We start from the raw sequence: 12,007 nt of genomic DNA, 5'->3' as shown, positions 1-12,007 counted from the left end.
ATAATCTTGTTGTTTATCTTGATTAATTTGATTTCTTTCTATTTCAATTCGTTTTAAAACAAGCGATCGCAATTCTTTTCAAAAACGATAAACCATCTCTTTTTGATTTCAAAAGAAACTATTGATTAAATCTTTTTATTTGATCAATTGATTTTCAAAGCGATGTGGGGCCTCTCGAATATTAGAGAGTATAAGACCCACTCTTTTTTTCCTTTTATACAATTCTTTATTTTGAACAGAAAACTCTTTCAAAACAATACTTTTCAAACTATTTTCAAAACAACAAACGACGCGTCTGTAAATAAATAATCAACCATGTTTTGTAAAATACCACGGGCCTCCACGTAGGTATAAGTCCCAAGCCCCTTTTGTACATACCCATTCCAGTACATGAAATTAGGTATTTCATTGTACGCCTTTTGTACATATCTCAATCAATTTGTTTTTAACTTTGAATAACAAACCAAAAATGAAGGTTTCTTTAAATCTTCCCAAAAATATATCATGGGCCTCCATGTAGGTATAAGTCCCAAGCCCCTTTGTGAATACCTGTTTACATAGCTTTGAATAAACTCAAGTGGACCTCTCCCCGAGTATGAGTCCCGAGCCCTGTGTATACAAATGGATCATGCTTACAGGTATATTTCCTTCATAAACTCCATTATATACACACACTTTGTCATATATATAATTGTTCATACCTGTTCATGTTTGTTCATACTTGTTCATGTTTGTTCATATGTGTGATATGTGTGTTTGTTCAACTTAGTACAACACTAGGTTCCCCATAGCCTCCTATTGGGCTTCGTGCAAAGAATCTCCCTAGTTTAGGTTAGGACATAGAGTATGGTTTCCCGGTGAAATCGCTCTAAGAGCTCAAACCAACTATACCATGCCTCCCCTTGGGCTTTGTACAAACGAGTGTCCCTCCCATAGCCTCCTCTTGGGCTTACAATGCAAGGACCCTGGATTGTCCCTCCCATAGCCTCCTCTTGGGCTTAATATGCAAGGACCCTCGGATAGCCTCCTCTTGGGCTTCGTACAAGGACCCACGGGCTTCTTATAAGCATCCCATAATCCAAAACAAATACCCTAGGAGATTAGACATTTTTCATCTCTATGCTAGGAGTATCTCTTATATATCATCACAAACAATCAATCAATCAAAATTTTTTGCCACAAGTATGGCTAATCAATCAATCTTCTTTTGCCACAAGGCTGGCTAATCAATCAAACCGTTTTGCCACCGTACTGGCTGATTAATCAAAGTTTTTGTCACAAGGCTGACTTCATTGAAACTTTTGCCACAAGGCTGGCTGATTAATCAAAACTTTTTGTCACAAGGCTGACTTCATTGAAAGTTTTTGCCACAAGGCTGGTTAAACAAACAAAAAATCAAACAGATGTATGTGATGATATAGATTAGATACATCTAGCATTTAGACGACATCTGTCTATTTTCCTTTACTTCCACTAGCATAAGTGGGAACTACGATTGCTCTGACTTTCTCAACATCCCTTTGAGAATACGTAGGCACAAGGTCGATCCTTGACGAGCAAAACAAAACAAAAAAAACCATTCAAACCTTAGCACCCGTAGACCCCGAGCTACAGATGCTCTGATTCCCTCTAAGGGATATGTATGCAGAGGATCGCGATGATCTTTGCGAGCATAATCAAACAAACACCTTAGGTCCCACCTCTTTCTCACAAGAACCTCCACCACAACAAGAATGGAATAAACAAAACAAAGAAACCTATAGAGTACTATAGATACGTTGGGTGCTAATACCTTCCCTTCGTATAACCAACCCTCTTACCCGGAATCTCTCCCCCACTTTTTAGGTTATTGCAGCTTTTTTCCTTTTCCTACTTTGGAAACAATAAAAAGTTTGGTCGGTACAAAAGAAAAATCATTTTTTGAGCACTCGAGCCCAAAGAAGGCATCAGGTGTCTCATCCCGAAAAAGGACAAACGATTTTTCGCCCGCGACATATATATATATATATATATATATATTTCAAATTGAATCTATGAAGAAATTTTAAGAGAAGTACCTGCCTGTGTGCCTGCTGCTTGAAAGTGACGTGATGAGAGAGGGTAACTGAGAGATAAGACGGGCGGCAGTATATAATTTGTTTTTTTTTTAATTTTTCTTCAAAGTCATAAATAATTAATTGGATTGGACCTATCTAGACCGTTGGGTATTCATCTATTTTAATTTTTTACACCCTTATTTTTACTAATTTTGCCCTTGGTTTCATTTAAAAATCGGCTATTAAATTGAGAGAAGTACAAAGAAATTAGGGGTTGAGCCCGGGCGCATGCCCAGGCTCGCTGGGCTATAGAACCGCCCCTGTGTGTGTGTCAAGTCGTGTGGCTAATGAATCTATTGAAAGAGTTTGGCAGCAATGAGGGTGAGGTTGTCATACTCTTGGTTGATAATGTTTCAGCTTTTAATCTTGCTAAGAACCCAATTGCACATAGGAGGAGCAAGCACATTTAGATGAGGTTCCACTACTTAAGAGAGTTTGTTAATGAAGGCAAATTAAGATTGAAATATTGTAGAAGTGAGGACCAAGTTGCTTATTTGTTAACTAAAAGAGTCACAAATGATATGTTTTGGAGCACTTGAATTAATGTGGTGTGCAGTAAAAACCTGGTAACATGGGAGTGTAACCAGTTACAGACAGTAGAAAAACACTCCTAAAATTTATAACTGTAAATAAACTCATTCAAACAAGATCCTTAATAGTTTTGAGCACCATGAACAAAAATGTCCTTAATAGTTTTGAGCACCATGAACAAAAATTCAATGAGTTTTGCGTATGAAAAAAATTGATTGAAAAGAGAGAACCGATGTTAAAAAACTTGCACATATAACATGCTAATCCGAAAGAAAAAAAAAAAAGATTACACAAATTAATCGAATCAGTGATCAACAGACAAAAAGCTAAAATGAACTTAACGATCCAAGATGTTTGGATCAATGGCTAGATATTAGGGAAATGTTATTTCAACCCTTTTATATTTGGATCAATGGCTAGATACTAGGAAATGTTATTTCCACCCTTTTATGAGTATAGTACAACCTGAAAATTTGAAAATATCATTCATGCATGCATCGGAGACTTATCTTCAAAGGCACGAAAAACCAAATCAAAATTCTATTTTCTAAGTTTCTCCCTAGTTTTTTTTTAAAAAAATTGGAGATGCATTTCCGTATATTGTTTGAACGTATCCAGATATGCATATCCGAAATAACATTTACACTCATTTACACTATTTTCTAAGGGAGCATTTTCTAAAAATGTATCTCTAAAAATCTCGCATATGGAGATGCATCTACATGTATCTCTGCAGTTTAGAAAAAACACTTTCGAGGTAACATTCGGTATCCAAACTTGAAAAAAAACACTTTTGAGGTAACACTCGGTGATCCAAATTCCAAACGTTGACTAGATATTATTATCAAGCATGATTGTTACAGGGTTTTGGGAGATAAAACACTTGAGGGAGGCCAGTGAAACCCAAAAATAGATGGATCCAATTTTATGATTTTGACCAATTATTTCAGGTTGAAAACTAAGCTGATCTACCATGGCTAGCTCTCTTCCAATTTCAGTCAAAGTTATTCGCATGCATTTTGTCCAAATATGAAGATTATTAACCATTTATTCATCTTTAGATGAAATTACTATTGCCCTATTTGATTTACATCACTAGAAGCATTCTAAGGACAACTATTCTCTCGGGGTACAAAATTTTTAGATACCAACTATTTCTGCCACTAAATCATCTAATATCAATATCTCAACTTCTCTTCCTATTACATCAATGTCATCTCTCAAACTCAACCATTGAGACTCCACAACCAGCAACTTACCCAGGGCATCATCCTCTACCTTTCCTTGGCTCCCTAGCATCTGGAAAATACCATCTTGGAGCCCAGTAAACCTTTTTGATCCAAAAGTTTTGCCTGCATTACCCACCCATGGTTGTGGGTCAGCAGATTGCTCGTGAATTTTGACAATTCCTGAATTGATGCGGTCGAAAAGCATTCTCCTTTCAGACCTTGAACAAATAATCCAATCACTGTACCTCTCTTCTTCAAGTTTTTCAAATACAGACAGACTAACAGGGCATTCTAGAGAATGCCAAACTTCCAAAATATTATGAGTTTGACCCTTATCGATGGCAGATTCAGACAAGACATCAATAATGTAAGAAGACTCCCAGCTATCTTCAGTTCTCCGTAATGCATTTTCTTCTAACATTTCAGCATATGCTTCCACACCATCTTCATCACTTGAAATTTGCATAGGTCCCTCCACATGTTCTTCAGATTCTAACTTCAGCAACTGGAGTTGCATTCTAAGCCCTATCAATAATATCAACAGGAAAGGTTCAATACAACAAGGTAACGGAAAAAAAAAAAAAAGAAGCACAAGCATTAGATACAGACTTATACATAGAAGAAATCTAATCAATCCTTCAAAGAAAGATCTCTTAGGTTATAAAGCTCAATAAGAAATTAATGAAAGTTTTGAAGCAGATGGGTTAAGTATGGGCAACAAATTCATTTGTGCCGGTGATTTATCAGGTCTAACAAATATAACAGCTACTCAAATCACAACCATTGTATATAACATGATTAGCATTAGATTGTTAAGATATAACAAGACCTCAAAGGCATTGACAAGATTACGCAATGGTTGATGAGCTAGTTACCTTGTTATGGTTAAATAATAAATTTTCCAAAGATGAAATCTAAGATTGAATATCAATTGTTTCCACTTTTGACATTACACGCTACTTTAATTTATTATTATCAAGAATGTGAGCAAGCTAAAATAGAAAAACATAAAAAAATTGCTTTTCAACCTATTGTTAAATCTCAATATGATCATGAAATTGTATAGAATATTAATAAATAAGGTTTAGGATTACTTAATAGGAGAAAACCATGGCAGAGAGGATTGACCGACTAAAGCAAACAGTGTGGATCCAAAAATAAGGTGAGGTCTAACACAGCAGTAATATTGAAGAATGACCAAAATATATACCAGTTTCCTTACCTTGTAAGTCAGCACTGACACTCCCAAAACATTCAGAACAAGATGACACATCATCTGTAAAAGAAGGATCTAGAACTGAGATTGGACTGGGCTGATCAGCATCTTTACAGCATGGCGATTCAAGTCCAGGTGCAGGTGCTTCAGAGAGGACTGAAATTCCACCTGTAGAACCAGCTGATACTTCCTGAAATATTACAACAATATCAAGTAAAAACAAACAAGACACTTAATAGAACTTTAATATATTTAAACTAGTTAATAATTTCTGGCAAGAATACACGATCATTGAGAAAATAGAACCATCCTCTCATTACTTCACAAAATGTATGGATGCAGGTAGCATCGAAACAGGTGTGCAAAATCTTAATAGCAACAAGAAGGGGCAGTTCTGTATTAATAACATCTGAAACATTAGAATGTTTTTAAAACTTTACATGATGATTTATTTGAGTGACACTAAGTTCAAAAAATAATCAAAATCTCAGGGAAAGACCTGTATGATCATAACATAAAAGAACTAAGAACAGGAAAATAGTAAGACAGAAGCAGAAAAAGATAAGAAAGGAATGTCGCACCAAACAGGTGGTGAAGGATATTAAGAACTTAAGAAATGCATAAGGGTTCATATATTACATATACAAATAGCTAGCACAAAGCCGTTAGATATTGACTTTGCAATTTTGTATGTAAATTAAAGCAAGAGGTTTTGGGCTAATTATACTTGTTGAATTTCACAATCTTTATGAGAAATTAATTGGTTAATTGGCTTAAGAGATATGAGGTGTATATATAGTCAGAGTCAAATTACACACACAAAAGGTGAATTGAATTGTTTTAAAAAAAGATGACCATGGCTTTTGTAAAGTATCAATAAATTTATCATAAAAAAAACATTGCTAGAAACCAAACCTCTTGTATTGAATTGTCTTCAACACCACTACTGTCTCCTTTTATTAAGACACAGGATGATGTTCCAGGAAGCACTTTATCCGAAGAAGGTTCAAAAGACCCATCTGTGTTTCCATTTGCTACATCCACGACATCATCGCTAACAACACTTGTATTTCTAAGGCGTTGGCCAAAGGTTTCAGGAGAATGAACCTCTAGATTGGGTGAATCTTCTTCAAGATTGATCATTATGTTATTTTCAACTGCATTTAAGTCTGGAGAGAACTCATTAACTTCCTGCTTCGATGAAAGCAAAGACCAAGACTTCTTGTGACCAGATATAGTGCTTCTAGAATTCAAACCATGTCTATGATCAAGACTCATTGTAGCTCTTCTCCTCTCCCGTTTAAGGTCCTTTGGCCCCATATATCGATCATTACGAAGGGCTTCAGCACACATAAATGTTCTAGCATTTCCAAAAACAGTAGAAGATGCAGGAAGAGATTTTGACCTCGACAAACTTCCAATAGATGCATCCCTCCAACCATCCTTGCTGCTGATACCCAGTGGTTCAACCCACCCAGAAGGTTCACCATTGCGAGCAAACTTATCATAGAAACCTCCCCCATTTGCCATGCTGTCAAACCGTGTACCCTTTTTACCAGGGAATGCTAGCATATCAGCCAGTGTGCTGCTCCTGCTCGAGCCTTGCACCTCTTGGGATTTGTGTGCCATCTTCCACCTCTCTGATAATCTCTTCTTTGCCTCTCTACTCACAGATGATTCATTAGAACGCGGTGAGCGCCTGCTACGTTTACTTAAGTCAAATGGGTCACCGATAGGCGCTGTTATTTCCTCTGGAGATTCGTTCCCAGAAGCACTGCTTGAACTATCGCTTCTAGTACATCCTTTAAATCTAGAAGAGGAAGACATCATACAACCTCTGCTCAGACTGTTTTTCATTTGCCTAGTTACTTCTTTTGCAATTTCTGTAGATTCTAAAGAATTGTGCCTAAAAGACCTGGCACTGTCAGGCAAATTAATTTTTTTATACAGTTCAGCATCTCTAAATCTGACATCTGAAAATTCAACCTGATTTCCATGTTCTGACAGAAAGTTATGCGGAGAACAAGGTGATGATTGAATTTTGGTACCATTCTGTAATTTTCCAAGATTCGGCTTTAGGACAACAATCTTTGTCGCGACTGCAGATTGTTCACGGCTACCCTTAAACCGGTGCTTTGATGATCTTGGTGGATTCTGCATCACACGCCTTTTGTCAAATTGGTTGTGATAATCATCAGAGTGCTTCTGATGAAACCTATTGTAATTCACATGTTGTGCCTCCTTATCTGATCTCCAATTTAAACCATGGTCAAAGTTCTCCATATTGGGTGGTGCTACATGACCGGAATGTGATTGAAAAGGGGAACCTTGTAGATCATTCAAATGCTTTTTAAACAAAGAATCTGGCTGCTTAAGATATTTTAGCAGAAGATCCTTGTTCGAGTCCAAAACCTCAAGTGTCTCATGGAATTCCTTAGAAGACTGATAATCCTGATAAGTTGCAAGGCGTTTGGCATTCATGAACTTCTGTTCAATGAATGACATTTCATCTTCATGAGCCTTGAAGTCTGAAGACGAATGCCTACCACTCTCTACCTTCGGGATCTCTGAGACCTCAAATACATCCTTAAATTCTTCCTGATCCCTTGAGCTTCTCCTAGAGGACCGACCTTCATTTGACAATCCTCTGCTTTGAGTCTTCTCTAAAGGCACCGACTTATGCAGATGCTGGGACGGAAGCCCGTCAAGACCCATCAATCTGGCTATAACACCTGGAGGTCTTCTCTTGGTTTCAGTCATTGGTGACATCTCTTCAGCTAATAACTTCTTAATCGGAGTTCCAACCGATTGTTTAGAAGATTTCCACCCAAATTTAAATGAGAACTGCAAAATTCAGCACATTTGCCATAATTGTTAGTACTTCTTTTTTCCTTGTATAAAACTGACACTGTGACATAAATGAAACAGCCTGATGATTTAACAAATGAACTTTCCATATTCATGAATGCTATAACATAAATTCATAACCAACAGGGAAAGTACTAGGCCAAAAAAGGAAAAACCAGCTCACCGAATCTTTGTCTCCAACCCCGCCACTGGAAGAGCTAGAATCAGGTGACAAATCTTGATGATGTAGCTGTTTATGAATCTGATCTTTCCCTGAAAACAAATTAAAATTATACAATATTAGCCTCTAATAAATAATCTCAAACAGATACTTAAAACAATTAAATAACGACTGATGAGTAAATTTTGTTCTAAATTACAAGAATCAATGCAAGTAAACAATCAGCATCTTGTTATAGATTTTCATCAAACCTGAAAAGAAACGATTACAGTATAACAACAACAAAATTTTCCACTGTGCTTCAATTGAAACATGAAGTAAAGTGTAATCAAAGTACATCATATCCAAAGAAAAATCATGATGAAAATTAACAAAACCATGCCGACATGATCGGCGTAAAAGTTAAAAAGCAGAAACAATTCGGTCCTCAAAATCATTATTAATTTGACTTCCGATTATTTAGCACCAAAAGTAAAATTCAACTTCCGATTAGCTTTTTCACACAGTAACAAAATTTGAACTCTAGTATACTTCAGTTAAAAACGATCGTACAAGAACACTGATCCATGATGAAAATTGAAAATCAAACTAAATAATTAAGCAAGCAACAAAGAAACTGCAATTCGAGTATAAAACAAAAAATCAATAAAATACTGAGAATGGAATAAAATAAAATAACTAAATTATGTAAGTAAAGCTGAAACTGAAACTAAGATGAAGGTGAAACTGAGACTGAAGTTTGAAATGGTTAGAGAGAGAGAAAGAGAGAGAGTGACCTTGAGGAAGATGAAGTTTGGAGTTGGTGCGATGAGATTTGATTTTGATTTTGTCCATGGCGAATCATGAAAGATGAAGAAATGTAGATCGAGGAAGATGAAGAGAGAAGAAAAGTAGAAAACCCTAGGAGAATGGTGAGGTGAATTTCGAAATTGAAATTATAGTGAAAAGGGAGAAAAAAAGTTGAAGCGTGATGGACGCGAGGAGACAGATTGAAAAAGAGAAGAGGTTGGAGGGAGGGGAATGTGGATGGTTTTTTTTAGCTACGGATAGAGTAGAAAATGTAGTAGTGAGTGTGGGAGTGGGGGTGAAAATAATGTGGAGAGAGAAGCATTAATGGAGACCCGTTACTGGAGAGGAGAGGGGAGAGTGGGTGTGAGAGAGAAGAGAGAGAAAGAGAGTGAGAGAGTGGGGTTTATGTATTTGAACTTTCAAAATACTGAAGAAGTGATGACATAAGGTTTTCTGGAACCTGGGCGGGCTGCTAGAGAGTGGTGTGGTGCGTGTGAAGGATGGTTACCACTATCTTCACACGTGTCACTCTGCCTTGGATGCTATTTTCTACTGTTTTTCTTCCTTTTTCTTACTTTTATCACACAAACAAGTAGTGAGATTTGTATTTTTCTCTAATAGTCAAATTTTAGTCAAATTTAGGGCGTAATAAGTTGGACATATCTATTCTGCCCGCATTTTAGTGGTAGGACAAGAATTTAAAGCATTTTAGTGATGGGATAAGAATTTAAGTTTGTATCTTTAAATGTGTTTGTCCTGTTTTAATTTTTGTGGGAAAAGAATTAATATAAATTTTATATTTTTATCTTAAAAAAAGTATAGTGCTTTCATGTCTAACCTATATTTTTAATTATGCTTGTTCTATTCCATTTTTTCTTAATGTTTTTATAGGATAAGTCTAAATGGGACGGACATATATGTTTGACATCTCTATTTAAATTACAACGTGATTTTTAATGTAGATGAATAATAAGCATAAAAAATCATACACATAATTGAGAGTATTAAAAATTGAATTTTAATAATAGTGTCCAATCTAAATAATTGTGTATCTATTCATTGTATTAACAATGCATTTTTATCTATTTTATTTATGGTATATTCTTTAAATATTACATTAAATATAATTTATTTGGAAAAAAATGTCAAATAAACTGAGGTAGTTCAAAATTTTCAAACAATGCAATTAATTATTGAAAACTAAAGTATTTATTGTTTAAATAAAATAAAAGTATCAGATTATCAACAAAAAAACTATTAGTTTCCATAAAACCTTCCTTATAATTAGATTTTTTTTCAAGTAATTTAATAATCATAATTTGACTTTTATCCTTTTCATCATATATTCTTGTATATCTATTAAATTATTAATTGACCTAGTTTAACACATCAATTGACTATTTATTAAATTTGAACAATATACTGACTATTAATAATTTATAATTTATAATTGTATTAGTGATTTACAATATAGATTAAGAGTTTTATAACGTACAATATATGACTTGAACATGTTTTTATAGGTAAGAATAATCTTTGAGTTGAGTTAGGTTCAACGATATTTCTTAATAAGGTATCGAGAATCATGTTTAAGATTCGGTGGGCCACATACTATCAGATTTCTACTATCGGATCACCCACTATTTATTTTTATACTCTAGATGTCAAATTCTAGACATAAGGGAATGTGTTAAGAGTCTCGCATCAAACAATATATGATTTAGACATCTCTTTATCAGTGGAGGCAGTGTCACCATTCAATTACATTTCTTAACCATATAGACATATTTTTATGAAATTAAATATATTTTAAAAATTAAAGATATATGATTCAAGTTTAAACTTAAAACATTTGACTTTTACCTTTGCTTTGTTTATATTTTATATTGGAGAGACTAAAAATTATTGGAGACTTTCAATAAATTTACTTTTTACACAGAACATGAATAAGTTTTATTTAGTGATACTAATATTTTTTTTCTTGTATAACATATTTAAATATTTATTATTTATAATGTTATTTTATCTACACCATGAAATAATCAAATGTATTATGAAAAGTCAATAACTAATATTACATTATTAAATTATAAAAGTGAAAAAAATAGGAACAAAATTTTTCTACTCAAACAATTAAAAAAAAAACTAGAGTATATAAGGAAAAATACAACTTGTGATGTTAGTAGGGGTGGCAAAACGGGCCAGGGTCCGCCGGGCCGCCCGCGCACCCGCCAAAAATTAGCGGGTTGGGTTAGGATTCTAGGCTCGTCGCTCGCCAAAGCCCGCCCCGCCAAAACCCGCCGCCCGCCCCGCCAAAGCCCGCCGCTCGCCAAAACCCGCTCTTCCTCCAAAACTCACTATTTTTTTAGTTAATTTTAGTAATTGCAATTTTTGATGATTTATTTTATACATTTATTTATAATTATATGTAATATTTTTTAAAGTAAATTTGTTAAAAAACTACTTTTATAAAAAATGTTTTAAAAAATAAGTGAAAAGTTTAATTAAAAGGTAAAAAAAAAACATATTAATCTATTAAAAAAAATATAAATAAAAATAGGCGGGTAAGCCCGCCGCCCGCCAACCCGTCATCTTGGCGGGGCGGGCATGATTTTGATGCCTATTTTACTTGGCGGGCATGCCCACCCCGCTCGTTTTTTGGCGGGCATAAGGCGGGGCGGGCGGCGGGCGGGGCGGGCGGCCCGTTTTGCCACCCCTAGATGTTAGGCTTGATTCCGCTAAAAACAAATGGCTAATACAGGATGAGTCATCTTATACACAAAGAGTTGAGTAATTAATAAATTAACAAATCATCTTATATATAACTCATGAGATAATTATTGACTACCGACCAAACATATATTTTTCTTAACATATAACCTATAAATTATATTTTTCTTTATTGTATCATATTCAATCGGTTAAAATTTAGTTGGATAAGATAAAAAATAATTTATTAATTTACCTTTATAAAATATAATTTAAAATTAAAATTATATATGACAAAATATAAATAAAAATTAATTTGATATTAAATTAAAATATTAATAAATAATTTTTATATAACGTTTATAATTGTCATAAAAGATAATTTTTTAACTTTATATAACATAAAAAA

The 12,007-nt window shown here is 34.5% G+C and overlaps 1 protein-coding gene across 1 annotated transcript; it reads right to left on the bottom strand.

The window, feature by feature from the left end:
• Window positions 1–3,619: 3,619 nt before the first annotated feature.
• LOC131638062 (uncharacterized) lies at window positions 3,620–9,334 on the bottom strand. The gene is made up of 5 exons (XM_058908623.1): window positions 8,877–9,334; window positions 8,104–8,192; window positions 5,988–7,916; window positions 5,079–5,262; window positions 3,620–4,381 (listed from the first exon to the last, which is right to left on the bottom strand). Exons 1-5 carry the CDS (start codon window positions 8,932–8,934, stop codon window positions 3,768–3,770), a joined length of 2,874 nt encoding a protein of 957 aa, XP_058764606.1. The 5' UTR covers window positions 8,935–9,334; the 3' UTR covers window positions 3,620–3,767.
• Between the last annotated feature and the right edge of the window lie 2,673 nt (window positions 9,335–12,007).

This window comes from Vicia villosa, unplaced genomic scaffold (assembly GCF_029867415.1).
Source record: "Vicia villosa cultivar HV-30 ecotype Madison, WI unplaced genomic scaffold, Vvil1.0 ctg.002157F_1_1, whole genome shotgun sequence".
NCBI lineage: Eukaryota > Viridiplantae > Streptophyta > Magnoliopsida > Fabales > Fabaceae > Vicia > Vicia villosa.
Note: the sequence above shows the minus strand (reverse complement) of the source record. Positions and strands in the feature narration are given on the sequence as shown.

Coding starts and splice junctions, on each gene's coding strand:
- LOC131638062 (XM_058908623.1), bottom strand. CDS start 8,934: ATGGACAAAATCAAAATCAAATCTCATCGCACCAACTCCAAACTTCAT. Junction 5,263..5,987: donor AAGACAATTCAATACAAGAG/GTTTGGTTTCTA, acceptor GTAATATTTCAG/GAAGTATCAGCTGGTTCTAC. Junction 4,382..5,078: donor TGTCAGTGCTGACTTACAAG/GTAAGGAAACTG, acceptor TATTATTGATAG/GGCTTAGAATGCAACTCCAG.